The following is a 16,254-nucleotide window of genomic DNA, read 5'->3' as shown; positions in this document are numbered from 1 at the left end:
ACTAAGCTTTGGCAAGAATCAGTCTGGAAGGAGACAACAGTCATTATTGGAAGGGTCCCTACTCTCATGGTAATAAATATTGCAAAAGTAATATCACAATGTCATCTGCAAAACCTCAGCAAAGTTTAGCTCGAACACTACACAGGTTAGACTAAGTTTTCTGATCAAAACAGAATATCTAAATTTACTTGCATTTTATTCATGAAACACGTTTCCATTATGTACTGACACCTTTTACAATTGTCTTCCAGAACACAAAGGTGCATGTTAAGTGAATGACGTTGCTCACATAAATGTAATTTCAGTGCTTGCGCAGATCAAATTGCAACACGAACAGCATCAAAATCAATTTTATGTTTTTATTTCATTCGTTTTTCATAAACTCATGTTAGCTGTAGCTTTCTAGATGAACCAGATCCATGCTTCTAAATAAAGGAAGCAGAATACATAAAAAGAGCCATCTCAGAGATATTTCACGTCCATAGAAATTAAAGAGTCACTCTTCATATTCATTGCAAAGTTAGTCTCATTGTTTAGGATTATCTATCCAGTGGCAGGTTCCAGTCTGCAGGAGGACACTTCCTCATTGTCCACACGGGATTGCTGTTCTGGTTTTCATTTTGCCGAGCCTTCTCACTCTGTAGTAGAGCTTCCTGTACATATATTATAAAACAAATACAGTGTCATTAGTAAAATCTTCAATATGCTTACAAAGTAATGCTCTGCTGCAGGCTACACTCCTCTGCCCCAACCTCCCAGCTACAGGGAGCACAGAAATGTGTTCATAGTTGTGGGCTGCTGAACTTGCAACAATCCAGTGCTCCAAAAATGAAGGGAGAAGAAAAATGAAGGGAGAGCCTGTAAAGCGATGTACCAAGTACCACAAAACAATCCTCATAAGTTTTACTCCTCTAACAAGCATAAAGGGTAACTCCCCTTTGTGGAACAAAAAAAAAATTGTATATAAAATTGTGACACAAGTCATATAGTAATTTGTTATTAACTGCTGCCCCACCGCCCTATAGTAGAACTACTGTGGTGGGGCTCTGCAAAATCACATTATATATATATATATATATATATATACACACATTTATTTGCATTTCCAGGTAGGAGGCGCGCGCCGCCATTGGCGGTTAGGCATGTCAATAACTGGGTCCCAGCTGGAGATTCCCTGGCGATACCCAAGTACCACTGACAGGGGAGAGACTTTTGTGTAAACAACACAGGTCTCTCTCCTGTCAGCAAGCACAGCAGAGAAATACACAGCAGCATGCTTACCTAGTAAAACACACACAACACAGCACATAACTTAAAACACAGCACACAGGTAACCCTTTGATCGCCCTAGATGTGAACCCCTTCCTGCCCAGTGTCATTTGTAAATAATGTCTACCTTTATATTGTAAAGCGCTTCGCAAACTGTTGGCGCTATATAAATCCTGTATAATAATTAGTACAGTGTCAGTGCTTTTTATTAGCACCGATCACTGTATTAGTGTCATTGGGATGTCGGTGGCAGTTAGTTCCCACCCAGTGTCAGAATGCCCACTGCAGTCCTGCTATAAGTCGCTGATCGCTGCCATTACTAGTAAAAAATAAAAATTCCAGTATATATACCGCCATTTGTAGACACTATAACTCACATAAACCAAATAATTTACATGTATTGGGATTTTTCATGTAGCAGAATACCATTTGACCTAAATTTATGAAAAATATTTATTTTTTTACTGGATGTTTTATAGCAAAAAGTCAAAAATCCTATATATTTTTTCAAAACTCTTGGCCTTTTTTTTTTTGTTTATGGCGCAAAAAATTAAAAACGCACAGGTGATCAAATACCACCGAAAGTAAGCTCTATTTGTGGGAAAAAGGGACGTAAATTTAATTTACAACATTGCATGACTGCACAATTGTCAGTTAAAGTAACGCAGCGCTGTATCGCACAAAATTGCCTGGTCAGGAAGGGGGGTAAATCCTCTGGAGGGCAAGTGGTTAAAGATTACCTTTCCTTTTCAATCTGCAGCACTGTAAGTTTCTTTAAAATTCAATGCAATATGGCAACTTGGAGGCGTTCGTGCACAGTTGGTGTACAGAAAGCCCACAGGGATGCTATTTCTTGCTTGTGTGAGCAGCTCACTGATTTTCCCAGAAGCCTGCATTAAGATACAAGTCAGATTTGGTGAGATGCTTCTTAAGAGTTAATCACGTCTAAAGCAATGCAGACCCCTTCCACACTCCTCATCAGAGCCCTGCAAGTGCAGCAGCTGATCAAAAATGAAAAAGTCACTCCCGTTCAGAATTGGTCCTGCATAAGACATGATCCAACAAAACATTCAGTTCCACACAGGTGCTACAACCCGATTCACCCTTCGTCAGGCTGTGGTATGGTGCCCTACTGTACCAGACTAGTAGCTTCCAAGTAAATAGTCATGAATGAAAGTCGGCAACAAGGTGAAAATAGAAAAAAAAAAAATCTCCTTTATTGAGAACAAGGAGTAAAATCCATAGCCCAACCCACTCTAATGTAATTCTGTCCAGAAAAATACCTTATTCATAGCCTGTGGAACTGTATGCGGGTGATCTAACAAAGAGCTATTCCTTCTGAGCAGAAACAAGTAGGAATCTGCAACAATGTTTGTTAAAGAAGTATAGCCAAAGCTCGAATGGCTGTACTCCTGTGGATCACAGGAGTGTAGTTCGTTCTGCACTCATGGTGACCCATTTTCAGCCAAAAGCAGGCTAATGGCTGATGTCAAAGACACGGTCCAGGCTGGGGAAAGATCACAACCATATAGTTGAGATCCACCAAGGAGCCTGGACCAGCACTTGGCTCTCAACCTCTCAACAAGCCACTGAGAGCCTCAGCCAACAGCCCTCCACAACCCACTGCTCCAGTGAGCACTGGGGGGTGTGGGGGTCAGGGCAGAGGGTGGTGACTGACAGTCACCACTCTGCTTAGAGCGGCAAGGAGAACTGAGCAATCAGTGGTGTCTGCTCAGTTCTCACCCTTAGAGCAGGCAGGTGACAGATGCTGCATCCACCTACGTAAGTATGATTTTAAAGAAAATAAAAATATCTCTTAAAATCCTTGCAATGTATAGTTCACCCAAAGATTTTTTTTTTTTCTCAACAAAAGTGGAGTTACTCTTTAATCATAAGTTCCTATGATTCCTGAGGAGCTTCTTTGAAGAGTTAAATGTGTGAGCCATTTTCTGGCACTAGGTGGAATTAGGTACATTGGTTTGACTGATGTACTGTATATACAGTTAGGTCCATACATATTTGGACACAGGCACAATTTTCATACTTTTGGCTCTGTATGCCACCAGAATAAATTAAAACAATCCAAATGAATTTGAAGTGCGGACTTTCAGCTTTAATTCAAGGGATTGAACATAAATATCAAGTACAAATTTTAGGAACTGCAGCCATTTTTAAACAGTCCCTCCATTTTCAGGGGCTCAAATGTAATTGGACAAATGAATATAATCATAAATAAAATGTTCATTTTGTAATATTTTGTTGAGAATTGCCAGAGCTCTGTGCAACCCTCCTCATCCTCCCGCCTGGAAACTGGAGCCGTGCTGCTTGGTTCCACCCTGTATCGTGTGACTAGCAGAGCAGGGTGACCCTGGTACATGGGGATTCCTACCTCCAGAGCTGGTCAGCTCTAGTAGATTTTACCCCCTTCCTGACCAGGCTGTTTTTCGCTATGCAACACTGCGCTACTTTAACTAATAATTGTGTGGGTTTTTTTTACACAAATAGAGCTCTCATTTGGTGGTATTTGATTATCTCTGGGTTTTTGTTCATTATGTGAACAAAAATAAAATCAAAAATTTTGAAAAAATTTTTTTTTTAATTTCTACTATAAAAAAAAATATATATCTGTTAATACATTTTGGCCAAATTGTATTCTGCTACATGTCTGTGGTAAACAAAAACCCAATAAATATACAGTTACGTCCATATATATTTGGTCACAGGCACAATTTTAGTTTTTTTTAGGTATTTACCAAAACATATTCAAGCTATAGTTATATAATGGACATGGGCTGAAAATGCACACTCTCGTGTTTAATTTGAAGGTATGTACATCCAAATTGGAGAAAGGGTTTAGGAATTACAGCTCTTAAAAGTAGCCATCCCCTCTTTTTCAAGGGACCAAAAGTAACTGGACAATTGAATATAATCATAAATAAAATGTTCATTTTTAATAGTTTGTTGAGAATCCTTTACTGGCAATGACTGCCTGAAGTCTGGAACCCATGGATATTACCAGAGACTGGGTTTCCTCCTTTCTGATGCTTTGCCAGGCTCTAACTGCAGCTGTCTTCAGTTCTTTGTTTGTGAGTCTTTCTGCCTTTAGTTTTGCCTTCAGCAAGTGAAATGCATGCTCAATTGGGTTGAGATCAGGTGATTGACTCGGCCATTGCAGAATATTCCACTTATTTTTCTTTCAAAAGCTCCTGGGTTGCTTTTGCAGTGTGTTTTGGATCATTGTCCATCTGTACTGTGAAGCGCCGTCCAATCACCTTTGCTGCATTTGGCTGAATCTGGGCTGAAAGTATATCTCTAAACACTGCAGAATTCATCCGGCTGCTTCTGTCTTCTCTTACATAATCAACAAACACCAATGGCCCAGTGTTGCTGGAAGCCATGCATGCCCATGCTATCACACTGCCTCCACCATGTTTTACAGATGACGTTGTGTGATTTGGATCATGAGCTGTTCCATGCCTTCTCCACACCTTTTTTCCCGTCATTCTGGTACAGAGTAATCTTAGTTTCATCTATCCAAAGAATGCTTTTCCAGAACTGGTCTGGCTTTTTTCAGATGTATTTTGGCAAAGTCTAATCTGGCTTTTCTATTCTTCAGGCTTATGAATGGTTTGCACCTTGTGGTGAACCCTCTGTATTTGCTCTTGAGAAGTCTTCTCTTGATTGTAGACTTTGACAATGATACGCCCACCTCCTGGAGAGTGTCCTTCACTTGTCTGGATGTTGTGAATGGGTTTTTCTTTACCATAGAAAGGATCCTGTGATCATCCACCACTGTTGTCTTCCATGGACGTCCATGCCTTTTTATGTTGCTGAGCTCACCAGTGCATTCTTCTTTCCTCAGAATGTACCAAACTGTTGATTTGGCCACTCCTAATGTTGCTGCTATCTCTCTGATGGATTTGTTTATGCAAGTGAAAAAGGCCATTGTAAGGCTTCAAAAACTAGACAGCTCCTTTGAACGCATGATGTAGGTTCACAGCAATAGATTCCAAATGCAAATACCACACTTAGAATCAACTCCAGAGCTTTTACCTGCTTAATTGATGAAGAAATAACGAAGAAGTAGCCCACACCTGGCCATGAAACAGCATTTGATTCAATTGTCCAATTACTTTTGGCTACTCTTAAGAGCTGTAATTCCTAAACCCTTTCTCCAATTCAGATGTACATACCCTCAAATTAAACCTGAGAGTGTGCACTTTCAGCCCATATTCATTATATAAAACTATACCTTGAATATGTTTTGGTAAATACCTGAAAAACTAAAATTGTGCCTGTGTCCAAATATATATGTACCTAACTGTATACATCCTTGCAGGAAGTGGTTATACCAGGATCATGGCTGTAAATGCCAGCCAATACAGGATAACCTCTCCTACTACCACACACTTTATTTTGCTACTGTCATAGAAGGTTTGAGGTCTTTTCTTCTACTGTGCCACGAAGAGACTAACATTTCCTGTTTTTTTTTTTACTTTCAAGATTCTCGACAATGCTGCTACAGCTGGTCTCTACTATTACAGCTATCCAGCTCAGCCTATCCTTGGCTTGGCCTTTGGAGCGCAGTGGCCTTACCACTAGATTAAAAGTTGTGGGACTAGCCTATTACTGTAGACTATTTTGGCTCTTATTGATGCAGTGCACACCATTTTAAAACAGGAAGATGAGCCTAGTGTTTTGACTAGTGCTGCCCCCAGCCTGGTGTCTTTCAGAGTACCTAAAGGCTCCATTTGCATCAGTGTTCAGCCACACTGCAAATTCCAGCAGCAAGAGGCTACTTACTCCTGTGGCTGGGATGGACAGCTACCTACGGATAGCTATGGCCACCAAATCAGTAAACTGCAATGAAAGGCTATCTGCTGCCACAACTATTTATGACTGTTCACAGTGCCAATGATTACCTGCAGCGATCACAGCTAGAGGCACACAAAGTGGACAATTCGTGTCCAACAAATTAGAGCTGATCTATGCCAAACAGAATGCTACATTCATTATTATTATTATTATACAGTATTTATATAGCGCCAAAGGGTTTGCTCAGCACTGTACAATAGCAAGGGGGACAGAACATGAGACAAGACAGAAACAATACAATACACGAGGGGTTCGAGGGCCTTGCTCTTTCGAGCTTACAATCTAGGAGGAGATATGAACATGTTTTATGTCCCACCTTTGCTGTCTGGCTTTTTTTCCTTTCCCACTCTTGGCAAGCTGCATAGTCTGCCTTCCACTGCTGGCAGGCTGGTTTTTCTCCATGAGTGTAGTAGTAATGAAAACGATGCCTTAGGCTCTTACAGTGTTTCCATTCATCCCAGTAGTCATTACAGTCACGGGGAGGCTTGTATAAAAAAAAACAAAAAACATTTTACTCTCACCACACACAAACAAAAGATATATTTACGATTATATTAAATTATTAAATTGCATCTAAATTTCCCTTTCCTTTTGCAGTTGAAAACAGCACCATCCCAAGCTGGCCCTACACTGATTGAAATGTGTCTGGTTCAGCAGGGACTGGCCAAATTTTGATCAGTGTGTGGAAGTTCCCACTCAACAGAAGTCAATCATTTGGACGTCAGATAAAACAACAGACATTTATGCTTTGTGTCAGCGTCTAAACTCTTAAATTACTATATGTGGAGGCTGCTGCGTATATATACTGTACATACACACCGTGTGTGTATATATGCGCATTATAACATTTTTATATTAGATACTTAGATTTAGGAAATTTTTGTTTAACCGCTTCCCCTCTGCCCTATAGGAGAAATACTGCTACAGGGTGGCAGGGGTGTGCAAAATCATATGTATATATACGTGATTTTGCATTTCCGGGCAAGGGGCACGCACCCGCCCTACCCACGCCTCCATTTGCGACCATGGCTGTCAATCACGGGTCCCGGCCGGTGATCACCAAGTATCTCTGACTGGGGAGAGACCTGTATGTAAACACTACAGATCTCTCCCCTGTCAGCTCCTGCACACTGCTTTGTATGGCTTTGCATAACAGAGCCATACAAAGCAGTATGCTTACAGTGAAGAACAAACACACACACAGCCCCCATAGTGACACAGCACACAGTTAACCCTTTGATCACCCCAGATGATTACCCCTTCATGCCCAGTGCCATTAGTACAGTGTCAGTGCTTTTTATTATCACTGTATTGGTGTCACTGGGGATGCCAGGGACACCAAGTCAGTTTCCCCCTAGTGCCAGAATGCCCGCCGCAGTCCCGCTACAAGACGCTAATTGCCGCCATTACTAGTAAATCATTTTTTTTAAAATCACAGTATATATACCATTAGTAAACACTAAAAAAAATTCCCTTAAAACAATTAATTTCCAAGTATTTGAAATTTTTTTAGCAAAGATGTGTAGAATACATTTTGGGCTAAATTTATGACGAAATTTGATTTTTAAATTTTTTTTTTCTCAAAATTGTTGGTCTTTTTTTATTTATAGCCCAAAAAATAAAAACACCCAGGCGATCAAATACCACTGAAAGAAAGCTCAATTCTTGAGGGAAAAAAAAGATATAAATATCATTTGGGTGCAGCATCGCATGACCGCGCAAATGTCAGTTAAAGTAACGCAGCGCCGTATCGCAAAGAATGGCCTGGTAAATCCTCTGGAGGGCAAGTGGTTAATAAATGTTTTGTGCTCATTCACAACTATGCAAATACATTTGAGCAGGCATCATAACACACACATAGGTGTGACTAGGCACTCATGATTGTTATGATGTGGCAATGTATGTAATGCCTGTTGGTTCGCTGTGGAGCTATTCATTCTTAAAGCATCAGATTTAAAAAATCCCCTGCAAAGCAATGTTATAATATGCTAGTATATATTGCATACTAGCACAATATGAAATACTTATCTTAGAACAAAGCCCTCCAGCGGTGCGCTGTTACTGCTTCCATCTTCACCTGGTCTTCATTCCAGGTTTGAAAGCTCCAAGCCGTGATGACGTCACTCCAGCGTGGGAGTCCCGGGCCGCAGCACAGTGCTTGGAAGGAACAGCACGGGTATGCTATTCCTTCAGAGCACATGTGCTGGCTGCCAAAAACAGCAAATATCTCCTAAACGGTGCATGTTTAAGTCCTCATACACACTGGGAAATTTAAAAACGACGGTAAAATTAGCTGTTTAACCACATGCTGCCCAGCCACTGTAGAAATACAGTGGCAGGGCGGCACGGCTGGGCAAAACCACGTTTTAAAACATGTGTTTTTAAAACAGGTAGGGGGCGCGCGCGAGGCGTGCCGCCGCTCTACCTGTCCCGCCGATCACAGCCCCGGATGTCAGTCGCCGGGTCACAGCCAGTCGTTACCAGCTATGTCCCGGCAATCAGTGACAGAGAGCACAGCTGCAGTAGCTGTGCTTTCTGTCAGTTCCCTGACAGCTCCTGACATGCTGATCAGGACAGAAGAGTTTATCTGTCCCGATCAGCAGTGTTCCCTGCAGTACACCCCCCCGCCCCCTAGTAAAATACTCCCCTCACACAGTTAACCCTTTCCCTGAATAATAAACTTAACCCCTTCCTCCCCAGTGCCATTAGTACAGTGTCAGTGTTTTTTTGTTTTTGCACTGATCACTGTATTGGTGTCACTGGGGATGTCAGTGACCCCAAGTCAGTTCCCCCCCAGTGTCAGAATGTTTGCCACAGTCCTGCCATAAGTCGCTGATCGCCACCATAAGTCGCTGATTGCCGCATTAGTATAAAAAAAAAAATTAAAAATCCCAGTATCTTTCCCGCCATTTGAAAACGCTATAACTTTCACGTAAACCAATTTATTTACACGTATTGGGGTTTTTTGTAGCAAAAACATGTCCCAGAATGCATTTTGGCAGAAATTTATGACTAAATTTTGATTTTTTAATTTTTTTTACTGGACATGTTTTTTAGCAAAAAGTCCAAAATATTGTTTTTTTTTCCCCTCAAAATTGTCAGGATTTTTTTTTATAGCACAAAAAATAAAAACGCACAGGCGATCAAATACCATCGAAAGAAAGCTCTATTTGTGGGGAAAAAAGGGATGTAAATTTCATTTATGTACCGTATTGCATGACCGCGCAATTGTCCATTAAACTAGAGCATCGCTGTATAGCAAAACAATGGCGTAAATTGCAGTATCTATACCATAGTTTGTAGACGCTATAACTTTCACACAAAGCAATCAATATACACTTATTGGGATTTTTTTTACCAAAAACATGTAGCAGAACACATTTTGGCCTAAATTTATAACCAACTTTGAGTTTACTATATATTTTTTATAGCTAAAAGTAAAAAATATTGTTTTTCTTCACAATTTTTGGTCTTTTTTTGTTGATAGCGTGAAAAGTAAAAAGCGCACAGGTGATCAAATACCACTGAAAGAAAGCTCTATTTGTGTGAAAAAAAGGACATAAAATTTCGTTTGGGTGCAGCATTGCATGACCGCGCAATTATCAGTTGAATTAGTGCAGCGCCGAGAAGCAAAAAGAGGCCTGGTCATTAAGGGGGATAAATCCTCAGGAGGGCAAGTGGTTAAAGTTACGTAACAAATGCAAGTTTTTCCACATTTTTTAACATTTTTGCATTAGCATGTAGCTGTGATTTTTTTCCATTAATGGTTTTTAGGGGTTTTTTTTTTTTGTTTTTTTTAACACACAAAAAAATTTGCTCAAAGAATGCCCCAAAACGCCAGTTTGCTGTTTTTCCACATTTACCAGCATTAGAGATTTTTTACAGCTAAAAAAACTCTTGAAACCCACTAGTTCTGGGTTTTTTTTTCCAGCCAAAAAACGCCCTTGCCACATAAACGCTGATTAAAGCCTGTGTGTGCATGGACACATAGGATAACATGCTGGGGAGTTTACTGGCTGTAGAAAAAAATGCCAAAAGCCAAAAACAGCCGCTGTAAAAATGTCCCGTGTGCATGAAGAACGTGCTGGCAGGGGAATTGGCTGCTGTCTAAATTGTCCCTAGTATGTGTATGTATGAATGTGAGTTAGGGACCTTAGATTGTACGCCCCTTGAGGGTTAGGGACTGATGTGAATGTACAATATATATGTAAAGTGCTGCATAAATTGACTGCGCTATATAAGTACCTGAAATAAAAAATGAAGATGAAGATATTTATTTGATCTACAGGTAAGCTCTTCCTGTAGGTAAAAATCAAAGTGGACTTTATAACCGCTTAAGAAGTTTGGGGTTGTTAAAAAAAAAAAAAACACAAGCAACCCTACTCATCTCCCTGCTGCAGCATCTCTCTGGTGCTGTCACCCACCAGTTATAAGACCGAGAACATAGTGTTCACATGACTGCTGATCACTCCATCTTCTAGAAACGGAGAGCAGCGACTGTCATTCACCACTCTCTGCTCTGCCACTCCAGCAATCGCTAGAGCTCCAGGCTGGAGAGGGGGTGGGTGCAGCTGGATTCCGCTGCGTGGGTCATGACAATATGTTGGGGATCCCTCCAGATCTTGGAGCGGCTCTGTGACATCAGCTGAACATGGCTCAAGGAGGCCCAACAGGCCAAAAGAGAAGACATAGGAGTTCATTATTAGCAGGTTTACATAGACCTCAACACACTGACTGCGTCTGGCAACTAAGTGCAGCCGGGGCCACTATTCATGTTATGTGGATCTATGTACTGAAAGGAGCAGGCCATCCCTTCTGTTATCATCGGGGAATACTAGCACCGGCCATCCTCCATATCACTCCTCACTGGCTGCCTGTCATTGCCAATATCACCGAACACACTGTCCTCTTCTGCCCTTCACCGCCTACACTGCCATTCACCGCTACACACACTCACCCTCCACAGCCCAGCCATGCTTCCTTCATCAGTCCCACCCACTTCACCCTCTGACCAATCACTTCGCACATTCTGAACAACCAATGGGAGCAGGAGCGAAAGTGGACCTGCTAGAAGAGAGGGCGGGATCCAAGCGTGCTTGCGTGTATATGTATTTCCTGCCGCATGTGATTGGTTGGACGTCAGAGCCCTGTGAGAAGCATAGACCTGGGAGGACTAAACATCGTTATGTCAGAGCGCCGCTCTGAGGAAGAGAAGCTGCACCGGGAATCATAGAGGCTGCCATTGGACAACTGTCTACAAATCAGCTGTGCTCCGGGCTAAATCAGGTGATGAAACTCATCAATCCTCTAGCTAAAGCCACACTTTCAGAACTAAATAAACATTGGAACAGTATGGTAGGCAGTTACAGAAAACTAAACTCCTATACACTATATAGTGGGAGAGTAAATACATTGTATGGTGGGAAATAGAAAAATAAATCGGTAAACACTGTACAATGATCAAGTAAATAAAAATAAACCCATATAAATGGTGCGGTGGGGAATATTATAAAAATAAACCCATATAAACTAGATGGTGGGAAATTAAATAAAAATAACCCCATATAAATTGGTGGGAAATATTATAAAAATAAACCCATATACAGTGAGCAATTAAATAAAAATTAACCCATATAAATTGTATGGTGGGGAATATTATAAAACTAAATCCATAAACACTATACAGTGAGCAATTACATAACAATAAACACATATAAATTGTATGATGGGGAATATTATAAAAATAAACCCATATAAACTATATGGTGGGAAATATTATAAAAATAAACCAATATAAATTGTATGGTGGGGAATATTATAAAAATAAATCCATAAACACTATACAGTGAGCAATTAAATAAAAATAAACACATATAAATTGTATGGTGGGGAATATTATAAAAATAAATCCATAAACACTATACAGTGAGCAATTAAATAAAAATAAACACATATAAATTGTATGGTGGGGAATATTATAAAAATAAACCCATATAAACTATATGGTGGGAAATATTATAAAAATAAACCCATATAAATTGTATGGTGGGAAATATTATAAAAATAAACCCATATACAGTGAGCAATTAAATAAAAATAAAACCATATAAATTGTGTGAATTTTTATAAAAATAAACCCATAAACACCATACAGTGAGCAATTAAAAAAAATAAAATCATATAAATTGTGGGAATTTTTATAAAAATAAACCCATAAACACAATACAGTGAGCAATTAAATAAAAATAAAACCATATAAATTGTGGGAATTTTTATAAAAATAAATCCATAAACACTATACAGTAGGCAAGTAAATAAAAATAAAACCATATAAATTGTGGGAAATTATATAAAAATAAACCCATAAACACCATACAGTGAGCAATTAAATAAAAATAAAACCATATAAATTGTATGGTGAGACATTTTATAAAAACAAACCAATAAACATTATACAGTGAGCAATTAAATAAAAATAAACCCATATAAATTGTATGGTGGGGAATTTTATAAAAAATAAACCCATAAACACTATACAGTGAGCCATTAAATAAAAATAAACCCATATAAATTGTATGGTGAGAAATTGTATAAAAATAAACCCATAAACACCATACAGTGAGCCATTAAACAAAAATAAACTCATATAAATTCTATGGTGAGAAATTTTATAAAAATAAACCCATAAACACTATACAGTGAGCAATTACATAAAAATAAACCCATATAAATTGTATGGGGGGGAATTTTATAAAAATAAACTATATGGTGGGTAATTAAATAAAAATAACCCCCCCAGTAAACTATATAGTTGGCACCTAAATAAAAAAAAAAAAATATATGAATTGTATAGTGGGCAATTAAATAAAATAAAATACATAAATGTGTGTAGTGGGTAATTAAATAAAAATAAACAGATATAAATAATTGTATAGTTTGACTTAAATAAAATAAAGCCATCTGAACTATATAGTGGGTAATTAAATAAAAATAAACTACTGATAAACTGTATAGTGGACACTCAAATAAATATATATATATATGTGTGTGTGACTATATATACAGTTGCAAGAAAAAGTATGTGAACCCCTTGGGATTACGTGAAGTTTTGCATGAATTGGGCATAAAATGTGCTCTGAACGTCATCTAAATCACAACAATAGAAGAACACAGTCTGCTGAACATAATACTACACAAACATTAGATGTTGCCATGGTTTAATTGCACATAACATGTAAACATTCACAGTGCAGGGAGGAAAAAGTATGTGAACCTTTGGACTTAATAACTGGTTGACCCTCCTTTGGCAGCAATAACCTCAACCAAACGTTTCCTGTAGTTGCAGATCAGACCTGCACAATGATCTGGAGTCATTTTGGACCACTCCTCTTCACAAAACTGTTTCAGTGCAGCAATATTCTTGGGATGTCTGGTGTGAATCGCTCTCTTAAGGTCATGCCACAGCATTTCAATCGGGTTGAGGTCAGGACCCTGACTGGGCCACTCCAGAAGGCGTATTCTGTGCTGTTGCAGCCATTGTTTTGTTGAATTACTTGTATGCTTTGGGTCATTGTCCTGTTGCATCACCCATCCTCTGCGGAGCTTCAGTTGGCGGACAGATGGTCGTTCCTTTTTTCTGCAAAATGTCTTGATAAACTCTGGAATTCATTTTCCCATCAATGACAACAATCCGTCCAGGCCCTGAGGCAGCAAAGCAGCCCCAAACCATGATGCTCCCTCCGCCATGTTTCACAGTGGGGATGAGGTTTTGATGTTGGTGTGCTGTGCCTTTTTTTCTCCACACATAGTGTTGTGTGTACCTCCCAAACAACTCAATCTTGGTTTCATCTGTCCACAGTATATTTTGCCAGTAGTGCTGTGGAACATCCAGATGCTCTTTTGCAAACTTCAAACGTGCTGCAATATTCTTTTTGGACAGCAATGGCTTCCTCCGTGGTGTCCTCCCATGTACTCCATTCTTGTTTAATGTTTTCCTTATTGTAGATGTGTCAACAAAAATGTTAGCATGTGCCAGAGATTTCTGTAGGTCTTTAGCTGACACTCTGGGATTCTTCTTTACCTCATGCAGCATTCTGCGCTGTGCTCTTTCAGTCATTTTTACAGGACGACCACGCCTAGGGAGAGTAGCAACAGTGCTAAACTTTCTCCATTTGTAGACAGTCTGTCTTACCGTGGACACATGAATACCAAGGCTTTTGGAGATACTTTTGTAACCCTTTCCAGCTTCATGCAAGTCAACAATTCTCGATCGTAGGTCTTCTGAGAGCTCTTTTCTGCGAGGCATGGTTCACATCAGACAGTGCTTCTTGAAACCAGTAAACCCAAAACAGGTGTGTGTTTTTTAAGGGCAGGACAGCTGTCAGCAACACATCCAATATCATCACACTGATTGGAGTCAAGGTTGGCTCACTCCTGGCTCCAATTAGCTCTGGGAGAAGTCATTAAGTTAGGGCCTCACATACTTTTTCCTCCCTGCATTGTGAATGTTTACATGTTATGTGCAATTAAACCATGGCAACATCTAATGTTTGTGTAGTATTATGTTCAGCAGACTGTGTTCTTCTATTGTTGTGACTTAGATGACGTTCAGAGCACATTTTATGCCCAATTCATGCAAAACTCCACGTAATCCCAAGGGGTTCACATACGTTTTCTTGCAACTGTATATATATATATATATATATATATATATATATATATATAAATAATATGTATAGTGGGCAATTAAATTATGTTAGAGACTGCATAAAATATGACAAATGTCACAAAAGGTAGAAGTTGAAACAGGAACTCACAGTTCTCCATTTACAGAAAGGGGGACAAACATCAGGCCATGCAAAGTCAGAGAAGAAAATTCAATGTGTGACAATGAAAACTATACGTAGAGTATAAATGACATAACATAGTTCTCATGAGACCTAAACATGGAGTTCCAGCTGAACTATACACCTAGAATAATGCAGCATAAGGAGGAATGATACATAAAATCAGACTACCTATCCCACGGGAAGGGGGGGGGGGGGCTCAGTAAGAGCGGGTCATTTAAATGCTGTTCACACTTTAAACATGTACCTGAGGAGTTGTGGAAAAGAAAAAAAGAGAAAGAAGAAAAAAAAGGAGAAATAGAAAAGAATTGAGGAAAAAAACTAGAAAGAAGAATGGGAGTGTCTGTAGCAATATACACTCATGAGATATAACTAAAACAGCTGAGAAGAGGGCCTTTTGAACAAATTGGAGGATGAATGCATGATCTAAATTGTCCAAAGTGCAATAAACTTGGTGGATGTTTCATGTTATTGGGCAAACAGTTTCTCCATTCTCACCATATCATTCATAACATGCACACAATTTTGGAGGGACAGAGTACAAGGCAATTTCCACATGGAGTGGGCAATTAAATAAAAATAAACCCATATACACTATATAGTTATTATTATACAGGATTTATATAGCGCCAACAGTTTGCACAGCGCTTTACAATATAAGGGAGACAGTACAATTACAATACATTTCAGTACAGAAGGAATAGGAGGGCCCTGCTCGTGGAGCTTACAATTTAAAGGAAGGGGGAGGTAATACAAAAGATGATAGCTGCAGAGGATGATCTGGTGGAGGTGATTCAAGTACAGCTCTTAGGTGGAGGTGGGGTAGGCTTCCCTGAAGAAGTGCGTTTTCAAAGATCACCTAAAGGCAGACAGGGTGGGGGCTGACCGGACATACTGTGGTAGGGAGTTCTAGAGGATGGGAGAGGCTCTGGAGAAGTCCTGGAGGTGAGCGTGGGAGGAGGTGATGAGGGAGTTAGAGAGGAGGATGTCTTGGGAGGAGCGGAGTGGGCAATTTGGGCGGTATCTGCTAATGAGGTTGGCGATTTAGCTAGGGGCAGTGTTGTGGATGGCTTTCTAAGCTGTGGTTAGAATTTTAAATTTTATACGTTGGGTTAGTGGAAGCCAATGAAAGGATTGGCAGGAGGGGCAGCAGTCGCTGATCGGTTAGTAAGGTGTATGAGTCTAGCAGCAGCATTCTTAATAGACTGAAGGGGGGATAACCTGGTTAACAGTAGGATCGGTGAGGAGGGAGTTGCAGTAATCA

At 39.7% G+C, this 16,254-nt stretch overlaps 1 protein-coding gene across 1 annotated transcript; it reads right to left on the bottom strand.

Annotated features, from left to right (window-relative positions):
* Positions 1–345: 345 nt before the first annotated feature.
* CUNH22orf39 (chromosome unknown C22orf39 homolog) lies at positions 346–11,233 on the bottom strand. The gene is made up of 3 exons (XM_089672494.1): positions 11,102–11,233; positions 6,461–6,628; positions 346–653 (listed from the first exon to the last, which is right to left on the bottom strand). The coding sequence occupies exons 1-3, from the start codon at positions 11,117–11,119 to the stop codon at positions 540–542; spliced, it is 300 nt and encodes a 99-aa protein (XP_089528620.1). The 5' UTR covers positions 11,120–11,233; the 3' UTR covers positions 346–539.
* Positions 11,234–16,254: the final 5,021 nt, after the last annotated feature.

Source organism: Staurois parvus, unplaced genomic scaffold (assembly GCF_062004578.1).
Source record: "Staurois parvus isolate SC_StPar_1 unplaced genomic scaffold, SC_StPar_1.0 ptg000129l, whole genome shotgun sequence".
Classification (NCBI taxonomy): domain Eukaryota; kingdom Metazoa; phylum Chordata; class Amphibia; order Anura; family Ranidae; genus Staurois; species Staurois parvus.
Note: the sequence above shows the minus strand (reverse complement) of the source record. Positions and strands in the feature narration are given on the sequence as shown.

Coding starts and splice junctions, on each gene's coding strand:
- CUNH22orf39 (XM_089672494.1), bottom strand. Junction 654..6,460: donor AAAAAAGCCAGACAGCAAAG/GTGGGACATAAA, acceptor ATATATGTACAG/GAAGCTCTACTACAGAGTGA.